The sequence below is a fragment of the Opisthocomus hoazin genome, chromosome 22 (assembly GCF_030867145.1).
Source record: "Opisthocomus hoazin isolate bOpiHoa1 chromosome 22, bOpiHoa1.hap1, whole genome shotgun sequence".
NCBI lineage: Eukaryota > Metazoa > Chordata > Aves > Opisthocomiformes > Opisthocomidae > Opisthocomus > Opisthocomus hoazin.
In genome coordinates, this window is record NC_134435.1 from 10187586 (window position 1) to 10215134 (window position 27549).

Here is a 27549-nt window from a genome sequence, read left to right on the forward strand (position 1 = left end):
CCCTTCGTGAGAAGCCTCGGCGCCTCGAAAGTCGCCCCTACCCTAAACTCTGCCCCCGTAGCAACCGCTGTGCTGCTCAGAGGCCCACAAAGCCCGGGGCCGGCGGCCCCCCGCCGCCCTGCCCGCAACCGACATGGCCGCCGCCGCCTCCCCGCGAGGCCGCGCGGCGCTCTCGCGGGGAGGCCTCCCCGCCGTTGGTAGGCGCAGCGGGGCGCGCGGGCGGCTCTCGCGAGAGCGGCGGGCGGCGGCGAGGGGCGGGGCTGGCGGCGGCGGCGATGGCGGACGGGGCGGGTAGCAACGGGGACGCCGCGGGGCCGCCGGTGGGCAGGGAGGCAGGTGAGGAGCCGGGGGGGGGGGGGGGGCGGCGGGCGGCTGGGCCCCGTGAGGCGCGGCGCGGCCCGGCCTGCTGCGGCCCCTGACGGCCCGGTCCCTCCCCGCAGTGGCCCGCCTGATCCGGGAGAACGGGCACCTCTTCACCGAGGCCCAGTGCAAGGTGTGCAGCGCGCTGCTCATCTCCGAGTCGCAGAGGCTGGCCCACTACCAGGTAGGGGAGCGGGGAGGGGGGGGCCCGTCGCCGGCACGGGGCCGGGGGCTGAGGCGCGGGCGGGCGCGTCTCCCTCTGCTTTCCCCAGAGCAAGAAGCACGCCAACAAGGTGCGGCGGTACCTGTCCATCCACGGTGGAGAGGAGCTGGCCCACGGGAAGAAGATGAGGCTGGACGCGAAGCAGGTGAGGGGGGGAGAGTGGAGCCCCTCAGGCCTCCCAGCGGGGCCTGGGCACCCGGACGAGGGGATGGAGAAAATGCGCTCGGAAAGGACGTTGTGAGAGCGGCCGGGGTGTGCTGCGAGGCCGTGTCTAGGCGAGCGCGGTTCCTGCTGCCCTTCCCCTTTAAACAGCCTCCGTGGCTATGTCTGATGAGGGGACTGGAGCATCTCTCCTGCGAGGAAAGGCTGAGGGAGCTGGGCTTGTTCAGCCTGAAGAAGAGAAGGCTGAGAGGGGACCTTAGAAATGCTTATAAATATCTGCAGGGTGGGTGTCAGGAGGAAGGGGCCAGACTCCTTTCAGTGGTGCCCAGTGACAGGACAAGGGGCAGTGGGCACAAACTGAAGCAGAAGAAGTTCCAGTTGGACATGAGAAGAACTTCTTCCCTTTGAGGGTGACGGAGCCCTGGCACAGGCTGCCCAGGGAGGCTGTGGAGTCTCCTTCTCTGGAGATATTCAAGACCCGCCTGGACATGGTCCTGTGCAGCCTGCTCTGGGTGACCCTGCTTCGGCAGGGGGTTGGACTGGATGACCCACAGAGGTCCCTTCCAGCCCCTACCATTCTGTGATTCTGTGTGATTCTGTGATTCTGTCTTCCCCATTTAAACAAACACACCTTGCCTTTCATTGGTAGTCTTGCTTGAAGGGACAAGGAAAAGTGAATAGGAGCAACAAGTTGTCAGGAACATCATTCCGTAACCTTTAGTGTCACAGAGAGCCCGTTGGGTTGACCGTCTGCTGGAATTCTCTTTAAGGGCAATCCTTTTTTTACTTATTTAGTTTTCCTTGGCCGGTAGCTGGAGCCTGTTGGTCAGTGAAGACCCTGCGTTCCACTCAGCCATCTGTCTGCCCCGTGACTTATTTGGGAAACAGATTCTACTTTTATGATTGCTTCAGCTTTAATCCCTCACTATCCAGCATTTGCAGTGTGGGGGGGTAAGGGATAAAGATGGATGCCTTTGCACATAGTGTTAGGCTTAGAAACGACTGGTGCTGCCTGCTCCTGCTCCACTGGCATCATGTTGCAGATGACCCAGCTGATAACGGTGGTTTTGTTGCTCAGTTCGCACCTTGCAGACTGAGAGGCTGCCTGTTCTGCTTCTGGCAGTCACTAACTTCACCTTGTCCTTAACCCCTACAGGCCAGGGCTGCCCCTCTGCCTGGAGAGGTTCTCTAATAGATCAAAAAAAGTAATCTGGTGCAAGAACACTCTCCAGTGAAGGACAGGATGATGCCACATCATGGAAGTCCTACTCAGTCACACTTATTCAACTGAACACCCAAATCTCTCTGGTTACCTTGTTTTCTTAGACCCCGAAGCCTTATTGTTCCGGCTTGTGACAAGGAGGTTGGACGAGGTGACCTGCAGAGGTCCCTCCCAGCCTCAGCCGCTCTGTGATTCTGTGTGCACAGGACAGCAAGCAGGAAGGCAGCAGCGGGGAAGACAGGAACAAGTGTTGTCCCATCTGCAACATGACCTTTTCCTCGCCAGCTGTGGCAACGTCTCACTACTTGGGCAAGACTCATGCCAAGAACATGAAGCAGCAGTCCCCCAAAGTGGAAGGTATGACTGCCTGCGGCGCCTTTGTGTTGGGCTGAGGGGCTGTTCAAGGTGAAGAGAAGTTTGGAGGTGTCATCGGACCTCAAGTGTAAGCCCTTGTGACAATGTGTGTACTCTTTATGGTGAAACAGGGTGAGCCAGCAGTGCACCTCCAGGGACACGGCTTTTCTCAGCAGCCTGCTTGGTGGGCTGGCATCGGCTAAAAGTTGAATGGTTTTTTATTTGGCTTTGTTTGGGAGAAACACAGCTTGCAGCAGCGTTGTACCCATCCCTGTGTGCCAGGACCGGGAGAGAGCCGCTCTTCAGGGAGCGTGATGTTAAGCTGTGGAAACATCTGTCGCAGGATATGATGCTTGCTAAAAGCTTACAGAGATCAAAATGACTGGTGACACTCCAATAGAACAAATGCGTGAGGGCTACTTGATTTCAAGATTATAGCCTCCGTGGCTCAGGGACTTGTGCGCTGCAGATAGCTGGGCGCTGGAAGGGTGTAGCTGGGAAGCATCAGCTTGTGCTTGTCCTGACCTTGTGCTATTCCCGTGGCACCTGCCGTTGATGGCTCTGCTGGTGGGATACAGTCCCGGCAGAACACGGCACAGCTGCCTGTGTGTCCCATCCCTTTGCTAGCAGGTGGAAAGGCCCAGTGGGAGGAGAGGGAGACCCTCTGTCCGGGGCGGGTAGGAGCAGCCGAGAGCCTGGGGTGCTGTAGCCAGTCAGGACGAAGAGGAAACGCAGCCTCTGAGTGCGCCTGAGGATGGCAGCTTGTGCTGGCTCTGAGCTGGGATTTTCTAGATAGAAACTGTCGGTCCTGGAGTGTCTTTGTGGCTTTGCTAGGTTCTGTCTGCACAGCGAAGCCACCTTGGGGCTCAGGGTGGCCCATGGGACATTTTTATTCTTTGAAGCCCTTGCTTTTGGGTATGAGAAGAGCCTTTAGGAAGGAATGGATGCACGCACGAGCAGTCTGGTGCGTAGCTTCTGTTGCAGTGTGAGCTCTCTGCTGCTTAGAAGGTTCCTCGCTCTGGTCTGTGGTACCCTGTAACGAGAGGCTGCGGGTTGCTGCGTCAGACAGGAGAGCTGCTGCTCTGTGTGGATTCACTCCATCGGACCTAGTCCCATTCGTGCTATTTCTCAGGCACGATTTGTCATGACTTCAGTTCAGGATCAAGCGTTTCCAGAAACTCGCCTGCCTTTGCTGCACCGAGACTTGTACTCGCGTTCTGGCTGCCTCCCTCTTTCTTCTCCTGGGTGATGATATTAGGTGGAAGCTCCTTCGTGTCCGGTGTTTCTTGAATACGGCTATGGCTATGTTAACTCCACTAAGGAGAAATATGCAAATCTGTTGGGTGGTTTTTTTAACCCTGAAAGTTTTTCTGGCCCACTGTGACTTGCCTTACCACACGCATTGCAGTTCTGCAGTGTTAAGGGAAGAGGTAGGAGCAACGTGAATTTATCTAGATGTCTTACATTCTCTGTCTAGGTTTGGGTTTTAGATGTGGTGGGTTGGTTTTTTTAGTGCATGTTTTGGGGTGATAAAGTGACTGTGTTTTACCTCTGAGTTCTGTGACTGACCAAGAGTTTGGATTCACCCTGCAGAAGTGGTGCCCGCACAGAAACATCCTGCTACCCTCCCTACCTCTACCGTGTCTTCTAACGAAGAGAACAAGGACATTACCGACCCAGACAAGTTCTGTAGCCTCTGCCATGCCACTTTCAACAACCCCCTTATGGCAAAACAGCATTACGTAGGCAAGAAGCACAGAAAGCAGGAGACCAAACACAAGCTGATGGCACACTATGGCCGAACCCCTGATGCACCGGCATCGTCCTTCATGGGTGAGTTCTCAGCAGCCGGCTGATAAATAGCTGCAGAGCAGGGTGGGAGAGCGATGGTATGTGTCTGACAGGTCTTTGGACGAGAGAGCCCATGCGGAGGGAGCAGGGGAGAATTGGTTGTGACAGGGATCTTAATTATACACCGTAAGACTGATGTGGTTGATTTTGTGACCCCCTGGCAGCAGGAGAGGTTTTGGACTGTAGCTACTCGTGACAAGCTTTGGGTTGTGTTTTGCAAAGTTGTCTAATCAGGGACGTGTCCTTTTTATTCTCTCTGCGGATAATCCAGGGATTTTGGCCAGTACTGTTCCTAGCTAGGTGGATTGCATCCAAAATGGAAAGATAAAAGTGCATTTGATGCTTAAAAAACGCCTTTAGAGGGGACTAGCCAAAGATGGAAGAAATACATTTAACTGCACCTGCTGCTTCAAAGCACATGAAAGCCAGAGAGATTTCTCCCTGAATGCCTTTCTGCCTCTGTGTGGGCACTTCCATCTGACGAACTAATGCAACTCTCTCTGGAGCAAGCAGGAATGTGGGGAAAAAAAAAAAAGAGCTATTAAGGAGGAACTTCAGGCAGAGTTTAAACTCATTTGGCTTATGATCTGCTGCTTATGAGCACTTGTGTGCGATGAAAGCCCTTGGAGTCCAGTGAAAGCGTTAGGAGCTCACAGTAAACTCCCTTGTTCCTCCCAGCAGCCTTCTGTTCGACCAGGAAGTCTAGTACCTGCTGGATGCTTGAGGTAAATCATGAGCAGACAAATCGTCTTAATATCTTCTTCAAGGGTGGCTTTCTCTGTCGTAAAAACCCACACAAGCAGAAGATTAATTATTCTAATTCTTTGCAGGCCACCTTTAGGTACTGGTACCACTTGTGAGAAATGAGGCTCAATTATCCAAGTAATACCTCTCCCACATTGCGTGGTCATGTGGGAGATGGAAAAGGTGCTTGGTATCTAGCGTTACCCATCTGCTCTTTACCTAATTAGCGGGGCCTGGTGAGTGGTTCCACGTTCGTGTGACTCAGGCGCTGACAGTGGCAGGAGCCCCAGCCCAGGCAGGCTGGGTGGGAGGGCAGTGCCCTTGCCTGGGTGAGTGATGTCCCCCGTGAAGTGCCAGCAGAACCAGAGTGCCTACGGACACATCTCCGTGGCGCTTAGCTGGTCAGGTGAGGTTTCGGAGCCTGGACTGTAGTTGAGGGCTGCTCGGATGTGGTGAGCTGCAGTCGGGGAGGTTTTCTCCTGCTCTCTGCCACACTCTGTGTGCTGGCAGCCATGCCTGTCCCTAAGCTTCTCTCTGCTGGGATCTGCCTGGCAGCAGGTGAATGCATGTTCTTCACAGCACCACACCGAGGTGTTTGTCTGCTTAAAGTTCCTCTAGGAGCTACGGGTTTGGGGTGCAGCAGTCCAGTTTGGACAACTTCATGCACACACCTGTTTGCCAGATTGGCAACAGAGAGACCTGGAGCTTGACCGTGACCGTGCAGGGAGGCAGACCTGAGGGCTGTAACAGCTCCTCTGGCCTTTCCCGCCCAGGTCCAGCTTTGTTCTGAGAGCTGAATGGCCCGCTAGAGTCCGAAATCTCTCTGAGGTGCAGCAGCCAGGTGGGGAAATGTGTGATACGTCGTGTGTTGGGCTTCTTGCTCAGTGATTACACTGCTCTGCAGCCCTGGGGTGAGTCTCCTCTTTCACCTTAAGGAAATGTTTTCTTTGCGAGACTCCCAGGCAGAGCCCTTCCCCAGCGAGCCAAAATTGAAGACCGCTCTGTGTCTCGAGGACAATTTCCAGGATTTTCCCCTGTTAGAGACTCCTGTGCTGAGCTGTGCTGCCATGCCTGCCTGTTTGGTGTCTGTGACCTCCCGAACTTTCATTCCAGCTGGAGTTGTCATGTTACACACAACCATTGATCTGGCTACCACAACTATTGTTGGAAACTTTTTTTTTTTTTATTTGCAGTTAACTGATACGGTGACTGTAACAAAACTGCTTGAGGATAGAGCTTAATATTCTCAGTTGGCACCTCAGCAAGGCTTAGCAGAAAGCTGCATTATAGAATTGGACATTGTGTGATCTCCTCTGGCTACTTTTTTTATTGAAAGACTACAAGCTTATACATTAAGTATCTCCCTCACTCTCTGATATGAGATGTGCGGATCGGGAGAAGTGGGAATTTGGGAGAGAAATGGATTTGCAAAGGTGATATAACATCAGGTTTGGTGTCCTAATGCTGAGATTTTTCCATGTCTGATATTGTGAAATGATTACAGGAAATGTGTCTTTGTTTTTGTAGATAGACAAACCCATGTTCTGACCAGGAAAGCTTTTCTGGCTTAGCGATTCCCCCACAGTGACTGGCCGATACATGGTGGGGTAGTGGGATTCTGTGACCTCCCCGCCTGGTCAGGCTATTGATTTGCTATTTGTCTTTGTTTAGCAGTTGTTTAACACATCAAATGATTGATTATCTCACTTGTTTCTACCTCAGGCGCCAAGTCGTTGGCTAGCTGTGTGTGCTAACATTGATGTCTGTTTCAGCTGGGAAGGGGTACCCCTGCAGCACGTGTAACATCGTGCTGAACTCCATAGAGCAGTACCAAGCTCACATCAGTGGCTTCAAACACAAGAATCAGTAAGTCATTTTCTTGTCTAAATGCGTTTCCAGCCTCGCTGATCAAATCAATGGCGTAAATATAACTTAAAATGCAGTTTTGAATGCGTGTTTCCAGCTGACGTCCAAGCAGAACCACAGGGGTGGTGCAAGCGCGCTGTGTTTGTCCTGCAGGCGATTCGCTTCGGCGGCTCCCTCTGCAGCCAGCTCTGGGGTGCTGCTGGAGTCGGAGGGCCCTGCAGCTGCTTTTGGTTCTTGGTGGTTCAGCTCCGTGTGGACCTTTGCAGTGAGCGCATCCAGCCTGACACATGTTAAACACCGTTTCTTTAACAACTGAGATTTGAATTTAATTAGACTGGCTCAGTGGAGATCTGCTTGCTGTTCCAATCTCTCTTGGGGTTTCTTGTCGTAAAATTTGGCGTGTAGTCAGCACGCTCCAGAAACCCAGGTTGTATTCCTGAACTCTCTCTCACAGCTGGTGAGTTAAGTAATGTCATCCCCTGCATATATTATTAATCTGAAAAATTCAGGCTGCCAGATGATTAATACCAAAAATTCTTGTTCTGGACACCATCAAAGTTCAGATCTCTAATTTCAAAGCCTTCGCTAAAAGAGGCTCAGTAATGAGCCTGGGTTGGTTAGAGAGCATCTTACGAGAGAGAGGTATTAGGAAGCCCTGCCTGAAGTGAGGACAGACTCCTAGCCAGGTCTCCCAGAGAGGACAGGACAAAAACTGGGATCTCTTGTTGCCTAGCTGTGGAATAACAGCCCTGTGGTCATTTGGCTCCCTGGAGTACTTGATGGGAAGACACATGCTCCAGCTGTCAACCCAGGAAAGTTTCAGCTCTTGAACAGCATAACCAGATTAGTGAATAGTGACTATCCCGTCCTAGAACGGTAACATTGAGGATGTTCCCAACACACACGTATAAATGTTCCCTTTAATGATATGGATGTTGTCCGAGTTTTTGCAACCACACAACCCCCTTGCAGAAAGCTGCTTCTGCATTCAGCCGTTCAGTCTGGTTCCAGGCCAGCTTCTGCAGTCGGAGGAGAGCCAGGATACTTGCTTTGTAATGGAAGCTCTTTGACAGTCCTTGAGCTGTGCAGTAGCTGATTCTGCCATGCTAAAGGTGTCTGTTTACACACACGCACGGAGGGCAAGGATGCACTTGGAAGCTTTTCTGGCAGGTTGTTGACTTGGCTACAGGAGGCTGTTGCTCCACTGACAGCCGTGCCTGCTGAGCCATGATTGCAGCTGGCAGATTTCAGAGCACTTCTGACTTATTTTCCTTCTCTTCCTCTCGCTCCCTTCGATGTCCAGGATGCCAGGAGCAGTGCCAGTTGTCGGACCGTTCCCGCCACAGCAGTATGTCCGGGAAGAGTCAACTGCCCCAGGAGGCTACAGTTATTTCAGCCAAGACTTCTAGAGCAAGTTGCAGCACTGTTCTTGGAGTTGTTGGTGGCCCAAGAATGCACATCCTTTGCCAGCCCACAATGGTTTCATTATCCCTCTGGATAAGCAAAGCCCTGCCCTCCTGTGTGCACCCGTTGAGCAGAACGGGGACTGAATTTGTCAGAAAAAGGATCCAGCTGGAAGAGACTTGCTAGACAGCAAATACTTCACTCCCTTAGAGTAGTTTTCATTGTGTTATTGCTTCCTGTGAAGGTGGGTGCGGTGTGAGACGAAGTGTGTATCTGGTATAAGGAGGGTTTGGCAACAGGCTGGTAGCGGCCACCTCCTCCCTCACCAGAGCAAAGAGTGGATTCCTGCGCTTGGAGGGCCAGCATTCCACGCTCAGAGGCGGCTTTTGCTGGAGGAGAGCTCCTAGACCGTAGCGAGCAGTGCTTGTGCAGCATGGATGGGACATGATGCAGGTTGCCTGGCTTTGTGCAGGCCTAAAGCAGGGAGTAACCAGCGTGGCATCTCTTTCCATGCCTCCTCTGGTCAGGTTCGCGTGCAGAATTCCGTGAGCCACTGATTGCCATCAGAGCCTGTCGCAGTGCTGCAGCCGTTGGTTCCTGAGCTGGGTTGTTTGGGTCTGTCTAACAAGTAGTGACAACTTCTGGTGTGCAAACTGCTGCTGGCGGGAGCGGAGGGCTGCAAGAGGGGTGGGAGCTGCTGGCTTCCACACAGCTCAGCCCTCTGCTCTGAGGATTTCCACGAGGAAGGAAGTAACTGTTTAGCCTGGTTTCCTATGGAAACAGGTGTACGTGATCATTCACCGTGTGTGTCTTTACCCCCTGTGACTTAAACCAATCTCAGCCAAACTTGGCAGCGGTGGAGGTCTCCAAGATCTGAATGCAATCAGCAGAGGAAGGTAGAGCAGGGCGAGTTTGTCTCTAATTCTGTTGGGGTCTGCATGGAAATGCAGCGTTTTCCCTCCTGCCACCAAAACAATGTGGGGAAGGAGGGTTTTAAGGGAAAAGGGGGAATAAGTCTGGATACAGCAGAAAACTATGGTATAACTTGGTCAAATCGTTAGCTGACTAAAAAGCTACATGAATCCTCTGGAAATCTGCCTTCATTAGCCCTTCGTTGGAACACTACTTGCCGAACCCCTCTCTTCAAAGTTCTTACACATTTGTATTGTCCTGGAAAAGGGATGTTGTGTATTTCAAACCTGGAAATGAAGACTGATGGTCTCTTCATGGTGCTAATGTCCTAGATCTGTTAGAAAAGGCCCCGGAAGGAAGGGCAGGCTGCTGAGGCTGCTGTGCGCTTTGGACGAGTTCTTTAGACGTTTTGCCTTAAGCTAAGGCATTGCCTGCTCTTTGCTAGCCCACTGCAAGAGCCGTGTGCGTTGGGCTGGCCTCGTGTTCAGTGCCAGCGCTTCGAGTCGGGCACCCCGCGGCTTTGTCCCAGCGTCAGTGCCTCCGTGGGGCCGAGGCTTTGCTAGTCTGTGGCGAACGTCCCGCTGTTTTTCTTCCGCGGGGCAGAAGGACAGGGATGCGGCCCCTCTGAGGACTTGCCTGGCCGGTGGGGCTCTGTGGGACTGGCGGGAGCACGGGTGACGGCCCCGGGCATGCTGCGCTGCCAGGGTGGGCTGAGCCAAGCTGCTGCCTCCCGTTGCGTGGCCCTGGCAGCTGCTGGAGGGCACTTGGGGGCCCTTGACTCCCAGCCCTGCGTGCCAGGGGAGCAGCTGACGCCCTTGCGGGTCTGAGAGCCGGGCTGTAGAGGCACTTCCAAAATCCGGTGTGCACGCTGGTCAGGTTAAGCAAGGAGAGAGAGAGGGCTGGGCGCTAATCTCAGCGCTTGGAGCGAGTGCCTTCCCTTCCCCTCTCCAGGCTGTGCATGAGCTTTGTTTTTCTTCACCCTGCACAGAATCTGCCGTCTTCCCTTAGGACAGGCTCCTGCTGGTCTGGGTTCGCCTTCCTAATGTTTTCCAGTCTTGCTCCGCTGCTGAGGTCTGGCCTTAGCCTCCTGCTGCAGAGGGAATCCTTCTAAACCTTGCGAGCTGATCAATGAGCAGAAAGCTGCGATGAACTGGAGGAAACGTTGTGCACCTGGTAGCCCTGGACGGCCTCCAGCTCCGATCTCTGCTGCGTAGCCCTCGTCCTGCCGTACCAGGGCAGGTGCCCCCTAGATGTGCCGTGCATCAACACCGAGAGGGATCCATTTCCAGCACTGCCCAGTCTGGTGTGTCACTCCTGTCTGTGTACTGACAGTTTTGCCTTCCCCTGTACACAGTGTTTATGTATCTGCTGTTTCCCTAAGGTGAAGCTCTCCAAATAGAGTGTTTATTACTACTTTTGGGTGCTGTCTCTCTGCTAGAGCCCTTCCTGGGATGTTGCCATACTTCAAAGCAAAGAACAGGATGCAGACACCTTTGAAATATTTGGGAGGGGCAGGAGGCTTGTGTTCCCGTCTGCCCTCCCCGAGGTCCCGCTGTCATCCCACGGCACCCTGAGGTCCAGACAAAGCTGGTAAGTGCCTTCCTCTGTGCCACGCTGGCAAGTCAGCGTGGCTTTGGGCACGCCGCAGTCACCAGGGGAGACGGGACAGTCTGTGCTGGGAGGCTGCTGGCACTTCTGCAAGCTGTCGTGCAGCTTGTGCCGAAAACATCCGTGATGGCCACAGGACACCGGGCTGTTCCCTGGCAGTGCCGTGGCAGCACAGCAGTGGCATCATGGCGGGCGTGCTCTGCTGCTGCCACTTCAAGGGCAGCGCCCTCGCTGAGGTGGGCTCGGGTGCCCGTACCGGCTGTCCTGCTCCTCTGTGGGCAGGGCTGCGGCAGAGCGTGGGGGACCGCTGTCCCCAGAGCAGTGCAGGGCCTTCTGCTGGCGCTGAGGGTGGCACTGCCATCAGCCCACAGGCTGTCCCCCCCCTCCCGTGGTGCAAGGCTCTGCCGGCACAGCGTGCCTGCCGCTGCCAGCCTGTCCCTCGCTGTCCCCGTCCCCTCCTCGCAGCAGGGCTGTCCCGTGGGTGCCGGTGCTCCCCAGGGCAGGTGCAGGGGACCATGGCACGTCCCCTTCCCCAGCAGCAGGATGGCTGGCAGCAGCCATGCCAGGGCAGCCACAGCCAGGTCGCACTGCCAGCCGTGCTGGGGGCTGCAGTGTCCATGGCCGGGCCAGCCCCATCCCCGTGCTCCAAGCGTGGATGAGGTGGGTGCCGGAATCACGGACGCACCCGCTCTGCTGGCTGCCTGTCCTGCTGGTGGGCTGCTCCTGAGGAGCCCCGGCACCCCCGGAGCTGGAACCTGGCTGTGGAGCCGGAGGACGGAGCTTGTGCCCAGGCTGCACCCCGGTGCTGGTGTGCTCCCGGCCCAGTGCCCCTGCCTGGCAGTGGCCATGGCTGCCCCGTCCTGCTCCTCCCTGCCGGGGCCTCTGCGGGCGGCACCTCGACGGGCCGGGGCTCTGGCTGCCTGCGCCGGGCCCAGTCCCAGCGCTTTCCGGGCTGGCAGGCACAGCGCAGGGCACGGAGCCACCCGCCAGCCACGTCCCCCACGGAAGCATCGCCGTCCCCTGCCCGTATTGCCGCCAGCTCGTTGGAGCCTGCCCGTCTGAGGAGCCGACTGCTCCTCCGGCAGCACGGGGGGCTGCACCCCAGGTCCCCCCCTCAGCCGGGGGGAGCGAGCCCCGGCCGCAGCCCCAGCCGCTGCCATCCCTCGTGGCCCCGCTGGCTCCAGCAAGGAAATCGGGTGCAGATGTGGAGGCAGCGCCAGGCGCCTGCTTGAGGTTAGGGGCTGGGAGCATCAGGGTGGCCCCGTTCCTGCCGCACCGCTCCCGGGAGGAGCCCTGGATGCCCCACGGGGGACAGGGCTGCCGGGCAAACCTCCTGCTTGCTCAGCCCCCGGGTGGGCACCATGGCGTCCAGCCTAGCGCATGGTGTGGGCCGTGACCCCAAGGGGAGCAGCGCCTATCCTGGCCCCGTGCACCCCGTTCCCCCGGTGCTACCCGTCGTGGTTGGCACAGTGGGATGCAGCAGGGATGAGGCATGACACTGCCTGATCTGCGCTGCCAGCCCCGTGTGCTCCCAGCTTGACCCTCACTGCCCCAATCTGTGGGTGCTCCCATGCTGCGCTGGGGGCTTAGCCAAAGCCTGGGGCCCGGGTGTCCCTGTCCCGCAGCCCCTGCGCCGGGCCCCACCTTCTCGGCTCCCCCGCGGGAGCAGCAGGTTCATGTTTGCCGAGTTGCGCCTGGTTAAACCTTAACCGGGCCGGGTTGCTCCGTCGGTCCCTCCCAGCAGAGATAAGGATGGGCAGGCGAGACCGGGGGCTGGCGGGGAGCGCTGCCCCAAGCCTGGCTGTTTGCCTCCGGCGCGGGACCCAGCGCCCGCAGAGCGTCCTGCCTGGCCTAGGGTGGGCTGCCTGCCCCTCCGGCTCGGCCCCTGCCCGCCTCGGCCCATCCCTGCCGACACGAGGGCAGCGGGTTGTAGCTGGGGCTGGAAGCCGCCGCGTGTCGAGGCCAGCAGGGAGGGACGGAGCTGGGAGCCCTGGCACAGGACCCCTGCGCTGCGGGGCTGGCCCGCTGCCTCAGCGCCGGGGGTTCCGCGTCGCCCCAGCGCGTGGCATGAGCTTGCGCGTCCTCAGCCCCCAGACCCCGTGCACGTGCGGGGTACAGGGAGCTGGGGAGCCTGCGCCCCGAACAACAGCCGTTCAGGGGAGGCCAAGAGAAACTTCCAGGAGGAAAGAGCCCCCCGGGCTCCGGCCCCCCGGGAGCCGCCGCGCCGCGCACACTGGCGCTGGCCGCAGGTGCCACCGCAGCGGGAGCGGCGGCGAGCGCGGGGGCCAGGCACAAGAGGCGGCTGTGTTCCCGCAGCCCCGGCTGCCTTCCAAGAGCAATATTGTTGGCACCAGGCAGGCTCCCTGCGCCGGCAGCGCATACACGGGCCTTTCATGAGGGGAGCGGGGGTGATTTACTGCCGGGGGGAAGGGGCAGGGGTGCCCCACCGCCCAGCCCCTCGTGCGTGCTCGCTGCTGCAGGGCCCCAAGCGTGAGCGAGGCCGAGGGCCCGGCCAGGGGGGTCACCCCTCCTCAGCTGGGCATGGGGCAGAGCGAGTCCCTGTGCCCTCACTGTCCTGTCTGTGGGGCCCTGGGAACGTGCTCCCTCCCCGGGCACCGTGCCGCGTCTCAGCTCCCACCCTCTGCAGCGTGGCAGCTGGGGGGGACACAAGCCCCTTGCGGTGCCACGGCTGATGGGAGCAGCCCGTGGGGCCGGGGGGGCCAGGGGCAGGAAAGGAGGGTGCTGGCGCAGGGGTGCACCCCGTGCGGGACACCGGCGCGGGCACAATCCCCCCTTGTCGAGGCTGCGGCCGTGCCGCTGGCAGCGGGCGGCAGGCGGCGGGGCCGTGCTGCTGTGAAGGGCTTTTTGTTTGCCATCAGTTGCTGTTATAAATCAAACCAGGCAAGGCCGACCCCGGCCCGGCGCTGCCCCGTGGCAGGGGGGAGACCGGCCCCCAGCCGCCCGCAGCATGGCCCCGCCGTGCCCAGCCCACACCGGGCATCGCCCTGGCCTGGCAGCGATGCTCGGAGCGACGTGCGGCGAGGTGCCAGCGCTGGCCCCCTTGCCCTGCTCCCACCCGGCACCGTACCCAGCATGGGGGACCCGGCCGGGGTACGGGGGGGGGGGTCTCCCATGCCCATCACAGCCTCCCCTGAGTCCCAGCTGCCCCCCAGCATTCCCGGTGCTGGGAATGACCCCTTCTCTCTGGTTTTAATTTGGTTTTGGTTCGAATTGAGCTGAACCCAACATTTTTCTGTGCTTCCGGCGCACTGGGAGCTCTGCAGGGGCGGCTGCTGCTCCGTGAAATCGATGTTCTCGTCCGCTTCACGCGCTGGCAGGGATGAACAGCTGCCGGGGGCTGCCGGCCCCGGGGACTGCGCCCCTGCGCCCCGGGGAGGGCCAGCACCCCAGGGCGGGGGTCCGGCAGCATGGGGAGCACGGCGCTGGGGGAGATCATCGCACCAGCCAGCCCGCACAGCGACCGTGTGTCGTGCTGGAAGTCGCTGGTTCCGCGCACCGGAGCGGCGTGGAGGAGGCTGCGCCCTGGCCCTGCGGGGTGGGGGGTGACAGTGACAGCCGCACCCCACTCACGCCACCTCAGGGTCCGCGCCAAGCGCGGCCCCAGCAGGCCTGGCTGGAAGGCAGGCAGCGACGCAGGCAGGGAGAGCGGCTCTGGGGCCAGATCCTGCCCGCGTGCCGGGGGTCCTTTCTGTCCCCTCGCGCTGGCAGCGGGACGCTGGGGGGAAGGCGTGCGTGGGGAGCGCGCCTGCTCGGAGGGGCTGAGGCCGGGGGTCCGTGGGGGTCCTGCGTGGGTACGGCTGGCTCTGCCCGCCGCGGTGCGGGCAGCGGCGCGGGGAAAGTGGAGGCTGAGTGTTTATGGGCCGGATTAGGGCTCGCAGCCTGGCCGGGTTTTACGACGCTGCGTTACGGGCTCCTAATGAGGGTCACAGCCGCTTTATGGCCCCGGCAGCGATAACGCCGCGACTAATTGCAGCGCAATTAACCAGCGGGGCTGCCGGGCACCCAGCGCCGCGGGGGGCGGGGAGGCCGCTGCCGTGGAGCCCTCGGCATCTCCGGGGCCGGGGTGCTGCTCCCCGCAGTCGGGGTGCCGGGGGGGGGGGAGGGAAAAGAGGGGGTAGAGGGGGTGTGCGTCCCCCCCCCCCGGGCTGTGCTGCTCCCGGCGTGGGGGCCCAACCCGCGGGGTCTGCCCGCGGGCGGCGGGGGGAGCAGCCGAGGGTGTTGCGTTCCCCCCCCCGCGGGGCCGCGCCGGGGGGTGGGGGGTGTCCCGGGGCCGCCCCTCGCTGTCCGGTCCCCCCTCCCCCCCCCGGGCGGGGCCGCTGTAACCCGAGCGCGCCCCTACAAAGTGCGCGCGCCCCCGCCGCGGCGGCAGAGCGGGGCCGCGCGCAGCCCCGAGCCCCGTGCCCAGCCCGGAGCCGACCCCAGCCCGGAGCCGACCCCAGCCCGCCCGCCATGGGGCCGCGCCGCTGAGCCCGCCCGCGCCCCCCGCCCCCCCCAAACGGACTTTGCCCGGGCCCTGCCCGCGCTGCCCGGGCGGCTCCGGCGAGGGAGCCCGTCACCGCCGGTAATGCCGCCGCCCGCGACCCCCCCGCCCCCGGGATATCCCCCTCCGGCCCCGGGATCCCCCACACCCCGGGATCCCCCACACCCCGGGATCCCCCCCCTCAGCCCCCGGATCCCCCCTCTCCGGGATGCCCCACACCCCAGCACACCCCCTCCCCGGGATCCCCCCCCTCCTCCCCGGGATCCCCCACACCCCGGGATCCCCCCCTCCTCCCCGGGATCCCCCACACCCCGGGATCCCCCCCCTCCAGCCCCGGGATCCCCCACACCCCGGGATCCCCCCCCTCCAGCCCCGGGATCCCCCACACCCCGGGATCCCCCCCCTCAGCCCCCGGATCCTGCACACCCCGGGATCCCCCCTCACCCCAGCACCCCCCCTCCCCGGGATCCCCACACCGGGATATCTCCCCCCCCAGCCCTGGGACCCCCCCTCCCCGGGATCCCCCCCCCCCCCCGTGCCCGGTTAGCCGCTCCCAGCGCCCCGGCCAGGCTGCGGCTGGGCTGGAGGGGTCAGGTCCCTGCTCCCAACCGGGGTCCCCCCACCCGTGTCCCCTCCGAGCTGTTGGGGGGGGGGGCTGGAAGGGGTCTCACCCTGCCCCAGCCCCCCCCACGGGGACCGGCCACCCCCCCCCGTGCCGTCGGGTCCCTGCGTGGCCGGGGCAGCGCGTGGGAGCGAGCCGGACCCGCCTCACCCGGCCCTGCCCGTCCCGCAGGGTGGGAGCCGCCGCGCCCGAGGGGCCGGGAAGATGCGACCCCCTGTGCGGGTCCTGGTGGGGCTGCTGCTGGCGGCCGCGGCCCGGGGCAGGGCGATGGAGCCAGGTACGGCGGCGGGGTGGGGGTCCCACTTCCTGAGAGCTTTCCCCAACCCCCCGCTGGGCAGCGAGCCCCTGGGGCTGGGGGTGCGGGGTGCTCGCCCTGCGCTGGCAGGAGCTGGGGGGCTCGCGTCCGGCCGGGGCGCGGCGCAGGGGACCAGCGTCTCCATCGCCCGGCGAGGGGGTGAGGAGGCTGGAGGGAGCAGGGCGGCTCGGGACGGGCGGTCGCTGCGCTGCTGGGGGGCTCAGCACGGCGTGGCAGTGCGGGACGGCATGAACGCCGCGGGCCGTGGCGGTCACGCGTGGCTCGCTGGCGAGGGCGGGCAGTCCGTGCCTCTCGGTGGTGGGTACAGGAGGAGGATGTGTCCCGGGGGAGCGGGGGCCCGGCTGCCCCCCATCCTCCCTCCTGTGATGTCCGCACAGAGGGCTGGGGACGCACACGCGTGTCCCCAGGCACGCTGGCAGGCAGGCTGGGGTGGGTTGTTTCTGCCCACCGTGCGCACAGGGCACTGCTGCCCAGCGTGGGCATCACCAGGGCCAGCCCGGGCTGAGGGTCCCGGCCACGCCTGGGGCACAAGGAGGTTCGACGGTGGGTGGCCGGGAGGGTTTGGTGCCCTTGTTCGGTGAGGCAGGACAGGCTGCGGCACCCTGTGCCGCTGGGAGTGGCCCCTGCGGAAGGACGGTGGCATGTGTGGCCTTGGATGGGGACACGCCACTGAGGAAGCCACGTCCCTGCACCCCAGGGCAGAGTCCGGCCCTTGCGCGTCTGCGGGGCGGCAGAGCTGGGCACTGGGCCGTGCTGTGCCGCGTGCTCTGCACCGAGGTGGGTGCGTGGCAGGGTCCCGCTGTCAGGGAGGGGTGAGCGAGGCGCCCGGCGCTCACGGCGTCTCTGCAGAGGTGTTTGAGAGCCCGCTGCTGGAGTCGGAAGAGGAACATCTCCTGCTGGACCCCGGCAGCGTGTTGAAGCTGTGCTGTGACGCCAACCAGAGCGGTGCCAGCGTGCTCTGGTACAAGGAGTCCCGGCCGCTCGTGCCGGGGGGTCGCGTCCGTCTCCGGCAGAGCCTGCTGGAGATCTCGGAGGTTGCCTATGAGGACTCGGGGCTCTACGTGTGCCGGGCGCGGGGGACTGGGGAGATCCTGCGCAACTTCACCATCTCCGTCGTGGGTAGGAGCCCCGGCAGCGCCCAGCTCCCCGCCGGGGCAGCAAGGCAGCCGCTGCCCGCCCGGCCCTGCGGGCAGGGATGCCCCGCTCAACCCGTTTTCCTCTGCAGACTCGCTGGCGTCGGGTGATGATGATGAAGACAGCGATGGGGACGGGCCCCACGGAGACCGAAACGAGGAGCCTGTCTACGTGCAGAGAGGTCAGTGCCACCCCGGGCAGGAGAGGAGAGCCGGGGCGGGTCCAGGAGCGTGGGGCACTGCTGCCCGCTGCCCACAGCACCAGCGGCTGGGACCGGCCCCGACAGCCTCTGCGCTGCCGCTTGGCCCCCTCCCGCTGTACCTCCCGCGTCTCCCCAGCTCCCTACTGGACTCACCCGCACCGGATGGACAAGAAGCTCTATGCGGTCCCCGCCGGGAACACCGTGAAGTTCCGCTGCCCGGCCTCGGGCAGCCCCAGCCCCAGCATCCGCTGGTTCAAGAACGGGCGCGAGTTCCGGGGGGAGCACCGCATCGGGGGCATCCGGGTAAGGGCTAGGGCCCCCCACCGCAGCCTCCCCTCCCGGAGTCTGCCCCGCCCCCCATCACGCCTCACCGCTTTACCCCCCCCTCTCTGCAGCTCCGGCACCAGCACTGGAGCCTGGTGATGGAGAGCGTGGTGCCCTCTGACCGCGGCAACTACACCTGCCTGGTGGAGAACAGAGTCGGCAGCATCCGCTACAGCTACCTCCTGGACGTGCTGGGTGAGGGCTCCTCGGCGTGGCGCTGGTCCAGCGCCTGGCAGAGGGCTCAGGGCCACGGGGAAGCGAGCGGAGGAACCCCCGTTCTTCTTCTCTCTGCTGACACAGCCCACGTGTCCCTTGCGCCCGAGGGATGCGGGGATGGAGGCCGGGCCTGGGTTGTGCTGTAGCTCTGGGGAAGGGCTCGCCGTGGCTTCACGGTGGGTGGGGAGGGAAAAGAAAGGAGCCCCTGCTCTGGGCTGCCGTGTCGGTGACACAGCTCCGCTCTCCTCTGCGCAGAGAGGTCCCCGCACAGGCCCATCTTGCAGGCTGGGCTGCCCGCCAACACGACGGCCCTGGTGGGCAGCGACGTGGAGTTCTTCTGCAAGGTCTACAGTGATGCCCAGCCCCACATCCAGTGGCTGAAGCACATTGAGGTGAACGGCAGCAGCTACGGTCCCGACGGTGTCCCCTACGTGCAAGTGCTCAAGGTAACAAGGGCTGGAAGCGCCCGTATTCCAGACGCCCACCCCAAAGTGGTGAAGGGGGGTGCACGGAGCCCCTCAAGGAGGAGGAAGGATGCCGACCACCTATCCCCCTCCCTGGCAGACTGCAGACATCAACAGCTCCGAGGTGGAGGTGCTGTACCTGCGCAACGTCTCCATGGAGGATGCTGGCGAGTACACCTGCCTGGCGGGGAACTCCATCGGCCTCTCCTACCAGTCTGCCTGGCTCACTGTGCTGCCGGGTAAGGGTGGGGGTCCTGAGGTGGGAGCTTGGACCCCCAGCACGCAGGGATCATGGCTTAGGCCGGCTCATTCGTTCCCTCCAGAAGAGGAGCTGGTGCGGGAAGCCGAAGCCCCCGAGGCCAAGTACACGGACATCATCATCTACACCTCGGGCTCGCTGGCCGTGGCCATGGCCGTCATCATCGTGGTGCTGTGCCGGATGCAGACTCAGTCGAGCAAGCAGCCCCTGGAGCCCATGGCGGTCCACAAGCTCTCCAAATTCCCGCTCATCCGACAGGTGGGTGCCGAGCTGGAGTGGTGCGGGTGTGGGGGGACCTGGGTGAGTGACTGGCTCCACGAGTGCCACCTGCACCTGGCACACCGTACCCTGCTGCCAGCCTGCGGCTGCCCTCCCCGCTGCCTCCTGCAGCTCCCTCGCCCCGTCGCTCCCAGCGAGGGTCTCTCTGCAGCACCGTTGGGTCTCTGACCCCGGAGCGCTGGGCGGGATGGCTGAGGTCCCTTGGGCTCTCTCTGCAGTTCTCCCTGGACTCCAGCTCCTCCGGGAAGTCCAGCACGTCCCTGATGCGCGTCACTCGTCTCTCCTCCAGCTGCGCCCCGATGCTGGCTGGGGTCGTGGAGCTGGACCTGCCCCTCGACGCCAAGTGGGAGTTCCCCCGAGACAAGTACGGTGCGGGGCAACGCGGGGCAGGTCTGGGGCTGGGGGCTGCTCTCCCCAGCCCCCCTGGGGACAGCAGCACACGGGTGACGGAGGGGGAGGTCTCCAGCCATCACCAGGCACCGGAGCACCCCCGTACCCCGGGGCGCGGGGGCTCGGCTCGGGCTGGAGAGGGGCAGCCACGCCGGCCCTGCCCCTCGTGCGGTGGCGGGGAGTGGGGCTGTCTCTGCGGTCCCTGACAGTTCTGCCCGTCCCTGCCAGGCTGGTGCTGGGCAAGCCCCTGGGGGAAGGCTGCTTTGGCCAGGTGGTGCGGGCAGAGGCTTACGGCATCGACAGGGACCAGCCGGACAGAGCTGTCACCGTGGCTGTCAAAATGCTGAAAGGTAACGGCTCCCCTGCCAGTGTCCCGGGCACAGAGGTGGCATCAGCACCAGGTTGCGGTGCCGCCGTGGCTGGCGCGGTGACACGGCCCTCCCTCCCCAGACAACGCCACCGACAAGGACCTGGCTGACCTCATATCCGAGATGGAGATGATGAAGCTCATGGACAAGCACAAGAACATCATCAACCTCCTGGGAGTGTGCACGCAGGACGGTGAGGGGCTGTGCGGGCAGGGCCCGGGCAGGGGGCGGGAGCCGGGGCTGCTGGGGACAGTGTCGGGAGGGACGCTGGGGTGGGACAGGGCAGGGTCTGAGCGGAGCGGACGCCCTTCCCAGGGCCGCTGTACGTGATTGTGGAGTTCGCTGCGAAGGGCAACCTGCGCGAGTACCTCCGCGCCCGCCGCCCCCCGACACCTGACTACGCTTTTGACGTCGCGGCGATGCCCGAGGAGCAGCTCTCCTTCAAGGACCTGGTCTCCTGCGTCTACCAGGTGGCCCGTGGCATGGAGTACCTGGAGTCCAAACGGGTAGGGCTGGCACAGCCCGCGTGGGCTGCCCGCGCTCAGCACGGCGTGGGGGGGGGGCACGGCAGTGAGGGAGGGGCTGCGTGTCCCTGGTGAACTTGCTGTCCCCCATGGGGAGGGAGCCCAGCCCCTTGCCCCGGGCTGTCCAGAACCTGGCGGCCACATCTCAGGGTGGTATCTCCCCAGAAATGGGGGGCTTGAAGCCTGACCCACCTCCTGGGTGTCCCCCCTCGCTGTGCCCATCACTGCAGCCAGGCTGGGGGGGGCGGCCCCACCACCGCAGGGGTGCCGGGGGACTGGCGGTGCCGGGGGGAGCGGTGCCTCCGGGCGTGGGGAGGGGGACACGCGGAGCTGGAGCCCTCGTCTCACCCCCTGCGGGTGATGCTCCCCCCCCACCCCCGGCAGTGCATCCACCGTGACCTGGCTGCCCGCAACGTGCTGGTCACGGCGGAGAGCGTGATGAAGATCGCTGACTTCGGCTTGGCCAGGGACGTCCACGACATCGACTACTACAAGAAAACCAGCAACGTGAGTGGGGGGCCTGGGAGAGGGGCTGGGGGGGGGTTATGGGGACCCCCGGCCCGGGCTGAGCAGGGGGCTTTCTCCCCCAGGGTCGCCTGCCGGTGAAGTGGATGGCGCCCGAGGCCCTGTTCGACCGCGTCTACACCCACCAGAGCGATGTGTGAGTGCCGGGGACGCTGGGGCTGAGGGTGCTGTCGGGTGTGGGGTGCGGATGCCGTCAGCGCGGGGCGAGGCAGTGCCGCGGGGTCACGCACGCAGTGGAGGGTCCCCATGAGCGGGACAGGGGGAGGGGTATGGCGTGGGGACGGCAGCGGCGGGGCCCACCTTCCCCAAGGGTGATACCCCCCTCTGCCATCCCCGCTCCCACCGTGCCGCCCAGGGAGGGTCCTGGGACGCGGCTGACCCCGCGTTGCTGCGCGTCGTCCCAGGTGGTCCTTCGGGATCCTGATGTGGGAGATCTTCACGCTGGGGGGGTCCCCCTACCCCGGCATCCCTGTCGAGGAGCTCTTCAAGCTGCTGAAGGAGGGGCACCGCATGGACCGGCCGTCCAACTGCACCCACGAGCTGTGAGTGGTGGTCGCGCAAGGGCGGGCAGGGGGCATGGCGAGACCCCGCTAACGCCCCTCGTCCCTTCCCCCCAGGTACATGCTGATGCGGGAGTGCTGGCACGCCGTGCCCTCGCAGCGTCCCACCTTCAAGCAGCTGGTGGAGGGGCTGGACAAGATCCTGGCAGCTGTTTCGGAGGAGGTGAGCAAGGGGGGGGTCTGGCGGGCAGCGTGGGCGCTGACGGTGCCAGCGCTGATGTCGCCGTCTCTCCCGGCAGTACCTGGACCTCTCCATGCCCTTCGAGCAGTACTCGCCCTCCTGCGAGGACACCGCCAGCTCCTGCTCCTCCGATGACTCCGTCTTCACCCACGACCCGCTGCCACTGGCTCCTCGCCTCTTCTCCTACCCCGGTGTGAGGACTTAATGGCGGGCAGGGAAGGGTGATGCCGAGGCTGCCTCCGGTCTCGCGGGGAGCGGGGCCGGGTGCCGGCAGGCTCCCTGTTTTGCCCGATGAGAGTGGTGGGTGGGCAGGACCCCGAGTCGCAGCGCCGGGGCAGGGTGCCCCTCTCTCCGGGCTCTGTTTTGGCACCGAGCCTTCAGTCGTGGCTGAGACCTGCCTGGCGTTGCAGGGCAGCGGGAGCCGGAGCCTCTCCGGGGCCGGCACCGCCGGGATGCCCGCAGCATCGCCCAGGGAGCCGGGCTTTGGCCAGCGCTTCGGTGGAAGCATCCCTGGGCGATCACCCCGCTGCCCGCCGGGCTCCTGCTGCCTCTGTACATAGCCATAGAGATGAATATTTATGTACGTGAAATATCGACCTGATAAATTATTTTTTTTGGAATAGAGCCCGCCACAGTTTCTGGGGAGCGAAGGGCCTGTCCGAGCCGGGAAGGCGGGTTGGGCGCTGCCTCCTCGCCTCAGCCAGCACGGGGGGCTGCGAGCGGTCCCGGGGGACGCGGAGGCAGTGCCACAGGTGCAGGAAGCAATGTCCCCGCTCCCGCGCCTCCAGGCCCGCTCCGGCACAAAGCGCCCTCGCATCTGTTCCCCATTAGCCGCTGCTGCGCTAAGCCACCGTGAACTCCGCTACCAGCATCGCCCTGAAACCGATCCCCCAACTGCCACGGGCTCCCAGGCTGGGAAAGCGCTCTGGGGCCCGGCCCTGCGCGCTGGGGACCCCCCGTACCCCCCCGGCGTGGGCTGGCCGTGGGTCTCTGGATAAACGTGAGTTACGGGCTGGGCGCTGCCTCCCTGGAGCCCCCACACCCCTGGGAGCAGAAGCTCCAGACCCTGCTCTGCGGTGCCTGCTTTGCCCCCCCTTGCCCCTCCGTGCCCGGCTCTGCCGGGAGCGTGGGTAGGGGGGCTGCAGCTGTCTCGCCCCCTCCTGCCAGCCCGCTCCCTGGGTCTAGGGTTTCAGCTAGGGCCAGGCTTTACCGGCCGTTAGCCTGCGGATCTGGTTTCCTCCTCCAGCTCCCAGCTGCATGTGCAGCCCCCCAGCCTGGAAGCTGCCTCTCCGGCTGCCCCAGACTGGCATGAGGGGAGGGGGGCTGGCAGGCGATGTGGGGCAGGACGTGGGGCAGTGGGAAAGGGGACCCCTTGGCCCTGCCTGCTGCTGCGATGGTGCCGGGGTCTGGGCTCTCAAGGAATGCGGTTTGTGGCTGCTCTTGTGCGGGGCTCGGCTGTGTGCTGGGGAGCCCGGGGGCTTGCGGACCCCTCCCGGGACCCTCTCCTCATCACAGCCACTGCCAGGGCTGCTGGGGGGAGCCCAGCCTCGCCGGCACGCTCGCAGCCTCCGTCCCCAGCCCTGCTCCTCTCACCCCCCACTCCAGCATGGCGGGCGGCAGCCGACGGCCCCCCGGCAGGTGTGAAACCTGCCCGTCCCGGCAGCCCACCCGCCTGCCCGGGAAGGGTCCCAGCTGCGCCGGCCGCTGACGCGCCAGAACCAATGCATTTCGCACAGCCCTCAATGGGGCATTCACACGCCGGAGGGCAAACTGCCCAGCCTGCCCGCAGCGGCTTCGGGACCGGGGGGCGAACGCCAGCGGGTGCGTGGGGAGGGGGTTGAGCCCCTGGGGGTTGTGCCCTGCTTGCCCCAAGCTCGCTCTGGGCTGGGGTCTCTGTGGCGGGGGGCAGCGTGGGGAGCGGGCAGTGCCCCGTGCCTAGCGTGGCTTGCGTGGCTCTCGCCTGCTTGGGCGCTGCCCTTTCCCTGGAAAACGGGGTGACAGCCAGTTCCAAAGGGTGAGGCGGAGGTGAGTGTTAATCCTTAACACTGTGGGGGGGGACAGAGGGGGACACGGTGAGTGGGGACCTGCACCCCCCCGCCACTAACTGACTTTGTCCCTGCTTGCTCAGTGAGTGCAGCGCGGGTGCAGGCAGTGCCTCGTCCCCACAGCCCAGCCCACACCAGTCCAGCCCAGCGATGCTTTCAGGGGTCCTGGCGGTGCCCAGCGCTGTACCCACTCGCCTGCCCCGGCACAGGGGGCTGCTCCTCACCCCATCCCTGGGCACCCCGGCTTCTCCCAGTGCTGCAGCAGCGGGTGCCGGTGGGCTGCGCTGGAGCCAGCTCTGCCAGGCGTGGGGCAGCCGGGGCCGTGCCCGGGCAGGGAGGGATCCCGGGGCATCCCGCAGCCCCACGACAACTGGAGGCGGTTTTTATTGTTTAACATTCCTGGTATTTTCTGTCAGGGCTGAACCAATTGTCCTTAATCCGCCAGGCTCTGCTGGCCAAACAAGTGTGGCTGAGCCACCGGCATCCTGTCCCCACGAACAGGCCCCTTTTGTGAGGGGGATTTAGTGTGTAGCCCAGTAAATCCCGCTGGTTTCCTGAGGCAGCGTTCCCACACACCCCCACCCCTCCGCCTGTCCCCCCCTCCGGGCCCTGGCATCGCTCCCCTGCCCAGCCGTGCCTGCGGGCACCCTGCCTGCCCCTGCCCCGGGGCCAGGGACCTGCTGCCCGGCCAGAACCTGCCCGCTCAGGGGCTCCCCGATCCCCCCGCACGTCGCTGGGATGGGTCTGTGGGTCCCCGCGGGAGCTGGGGGTGTCGGTGGGGCCGAGGAGCTTCCCAGCCACCTCCCCGCACCACTGGTCCTGGGGGATGCCGAGGCCTGGGGGAGATGGCTCTGGTGCCGGGGGGAGGTGGTGATCCTCGGGGAGATGCTGGGGCCCCGGGAGATGCTGCGGGGTCCCAGGGGAATGCTGTCATCCTGCGGGAATGCTGGGTCCTGGGGAGATGCTGAGCTCCAGGAGGGATGGCTCTGGCCCTGGGGGAAGGCAGTGATCCTCGGGGAGATGCTGTGGTCCTTGAGGGGGGACAATGTGGTCCCGGGGGATGCTGGGGTCCCAGGGGAATGCTGTCATCCTGCAGGAATGCTGAGTCCTGGGGGAGATGGCTCTGGTCTGAGGAGGGGATGCTGAGCCCCGGGGGGGATGGCTCTGGTCTTGGCGGAATGCGATGATCCTCAGGGAGATGCTGTGGTCCTGGGGGGGGACGCTGTGGTTCTGGGGGATGCTGGGGTCCCAGGGGAATGCTGTCATCCTGCGGGAATGCTGAGCCCCGGGGGGAATGGCTCTGGTCTGAGGGGGGTTGCCGAGTCCTGGGGGAGATGCTGTACTCCTTGGGGGAATGCCGAGTCTTGATGGCTCTGGCTCTGGTCCTCGGGCGGGGGATGCTGAGTCCTGGGTGAGACGCAGCACCCCAGGGGCCAGGACACCGGTTGGGTGCTCGTTCCAGCTGCGGGATGCGGCTCCCAGCCCTCCGGCCGGAGACGCCTTCGCCTAACGACCCCGCTGCGGGGCCAGCAGCTCCTGTTGTCTCTGCTCCCCAAGACAAAGGCGACCGGATTTTATCTCCGGGGAGAATCTGGCTTTTGTGAGGCGCAGAAAGCCTCTGCCCCCGGGCAGGGAGGGGTGAGGCTGGGGGGGCTGAAAGGCAGCAGGCTCCTGCCCCCCCGCCTGCCCCTGCCCCCCCGCCTGCCCCTGCCCCTGCCCGCCCCCGGCCCTGTCCTCGCCCCTCGGGCACTCCGCCGGTGCCAGGCAGCGCAGGGGAGGGAGCAGGCGGGGAAAGGGGGCCCGGGGGCACCCAGACGTGGGGGGCACCCTCTGCGGCTTCCTGGGGACAGGCCGAGCCGGGGGCCTGTCCTCTGCTGCGGAGGGGTTCGGCCACCGCCGCTCTGTGTCCCTGTGTCCCCGAAAATCCGGGAATAAAACCTCGTGACACCAGTGCAGTGTTAGAGGGCAGGCAGCCCTTAGTGCCGCGCTGGATGCACGGGGGACAATGCCACCCAACGTGCACACCTCGTACCTTTTCCGTGCGGTTTATATAGATCAAAAATATACGTATTTATTTTATTCATGCATATTCAATATTATTCTCTTTGGCGATTGGTGTAAACTTTTCTCGCTTCTTATGTGAATTGTTGCACACACACAGGTGTGGGCACACACAGCAGCACGCACACGCACGGCCGTACGCACACACACAGGCGTGAGCACACGCACGGATGCGGGCACACAACCCACCTTGCCCCCCACCTCCACGCCTGCACCCCCATCCACGCACATCCCCCCGCACCCCCCTCCCCCGTGCCCACGCCTTGCACTCGCACCCGCAGGCACCCCCCTGGGCACCCCCCCGCGCACAGAAACACGCTCCCCCACCCTGTGCACGCACCCCCAGCTGCGCACACACGCTATGTCCCGCACACAGCCCCCACGCACACCCCTTCCACGCCCGCTCGCGTACCCCTCCTGCATCCCCACGCACCCCCCCCCTCCGCGCACACACACACGCACACCCAGGCTCGCCCCCAGCCCCAGCCGGGGGTGAGCTGGGGGGCTCAGCGAGGGTGGGGGGGGCTGCCCCGCCGCGGTCCCCTCGCCAGCCCGCATCCCCCCCGCACTCTGCCGGTAGCGGCGGGGCAGGCCGGGCTGCGAGCCCCATCTCCTGGCCAGCGGGAGCAGCTCCGCACAGGGCGTGCGGGAACGGCGCGGGCCGGGGAGCCCCCCCCAAACACCCCACCCCCGCACACCCCCGCCTTTTCGGCTGGTGGCAGTGGCCTTCGCGACGGGCCAGCGCTGGGCTGTGCCGGGGGGTGACACGCACGGTCTGCGGCGCGGGGAGGGGTCCTGGCTGCGCTCCCCATCCCATCGCCCTCCGGGATGGATGGGGCTGGGAGCCCAGCAGGGCAGGGTGGGATTGGGACTGGGAGCCCAGCAGGGCAGGGTGGGATTGGGACTGGGACCCGAGTAGGGCAGGGTGGGATTCGGGCCGCGGAGCTGCGCCGTGTCCCACTGGATCCGGCTCCCACCCTCTCCGGGTGACGGGGACCAGCATGGCAAGGGCACCCCGCGGGCACGGGAGCCCTGCGAGCCTGCCTCTGCCTTGGGCGGATGGAGCGAGGCCCAGCGAGGGCTCTGGGGCCCAGTATCCCCCCCAGCTGGGGTGGGGGGCAGCACGTCTGCCGGAGGGCTGGGGGAGCGGGGGGGGCCCTCAGAACGGCCGCAGCGCCCAGGCGGGCACCCCGAGACCGGTCCCTCGGGGACCGTCCCCGCGCTGCTGGGGTGACCGGTCAGCAGTGGGGCAGGGCAGCTCGGCGGTGGGGGCTCCTGTCCCCAGCAGCTCGGGGGGGGGTCCTGACCGGGGGGCTGCCCCCCCCCAAAGGCTCAGGGGGGCCACGGGAGTGGCAGGGCCTGGCGGGCTGCGGGGTGGGGGAGCTGGGAGGCGGGGGTTACCCCGCACGGGGAGCGAGGCGACCCCCGGCGCTGCAGCCGCGGGCACCGAGCCGGGCTGAGCCCCGCCGCTCCCTCCCCGCCGGTCCCCGGCCCCGCAAACCGCTTCCCGGGGGAGAGGGGCCCCCCGGCACCCCCTCGGGCAGGATGCTGCCCTCCCTCCCCTCCTCGGCTTCCTTCCTCCAGCCCCCCCTCCCCGCCGCCGCTCCTTAACCCCTTCGCCCCCGCTGCCGGCCCCGCGGCTCCCGGCTGCCCCGCCCGGTCCTTTGTGCGGGGCCCCGCTCTCCCCCCGCTCCGCAGCGCTCGGGGGTTGGGACGCGGCTCCCTCCGCGCCTTCCCCCGGGGAGGCCCCGCGCTCCCTCCGGTACCGGAGCGGCCATGGCGGCGGGCGAGGCCGCGGCCCGGCGGTGGCCCGGGGCCTGCAGAGGGAGCCCGCAGCGCCGGGCCCGGAGGCCTCGAGGCCCCGCCGCACCG

The 27549-nt window shown here is 64.4% G+C and overlaps 1 protein-coding gene across 3 annotated transcripts; it reads left to right on the forward strand.

The window, feature by feature from the left end:
- Positions 1 to 272: 272 nt before the first annotated feature.
- On the forward strand, positions 273 to 22195 carry FGFR4 (fibroblast growth factor receptor 4). 3 transcript variants are annotated; one of them, XM_075441723.1, is made up of 21 exons: positions 273 to 336; positions 441 to 544; positions 633 to 728; positions 2174 to 2324; positions 3915 to 4154; positions 16995 to 17264; positions 17371 to 17460; positions 17618 to 17784; positions 17877 to 18000; positions 18277 to 18467; positions 18586 to 18724; positions 18809 to 19002; positions 19242 to 19387; positions 19642 to 19763; positions 19864 to 19974; positions 20097 to 20287; positions 20690 to 20812; positions 20896 to 20966; positions 21235 to 21372; positions 21448 to 21553; positions 21630 to 22195. In XM_075441723.1, exons 1-21 carry the CDS (start codon positions 276 to 278, stop codon positions 21774 to 21776), a joined length of 2982 nt encoding a protein of 993 aa, XP_075297838.1. In that variant the 5' UTR covers positions 273 to 275; the 3' UTR covers positions 21777 to 22195. The 3 variants fall into 3 exon arrangements, with proteins under 3 accessions (XP_075297838.1, XP_075297837.1, XP_075297835.1); XM_075441720.1 differs by lacking the exons at positions 273 to 336; positions 441 to 544; positions 633 to 728; positions 2174 to 2324; positions 3915 to 4154 and adding exons at positions 15187 to 15288; positions 16001 to 16106; XM_075441722.1 differs by lacking the exons at positions 273 to 336; positions 441 to 544; positions 633 to 728; ... (1 more) ...; positions 3915 to 4154; positions 16995 to 17264 and adding exons at positions 15123 to 15288; positions 16001 to 16106.
- The last annotated feature ends 5354 nt before the right edge of the window (positions 22196 to 27549 follow it).

Excerpts from the sequence above, each read along its gene's own strand:
- FGFR4 (XM_075441723.1), top strand. The coding sequence starts at position 276 with ATGGCGGACGGGGCGGGTAGCAACGGGGACGCCGCGGGGCCGCCGGTG. Across the intron at positions 337-440 it reads GCCGGTGGGCAGGGAGGCAG|TGGCCCGCCTGATCCGGGAG; the intron begins GTGAGGAGCCGG and ends CCCTCCCCGCAG. Across the intron at positions 17,265-17,370 it reads CTTCACCATCTCCGTCGTGG|ACTCGCTGGCGTCGGGTGAT; the intron begins GTAGGAGCCCCG and ends TTTCCTCTGCAG.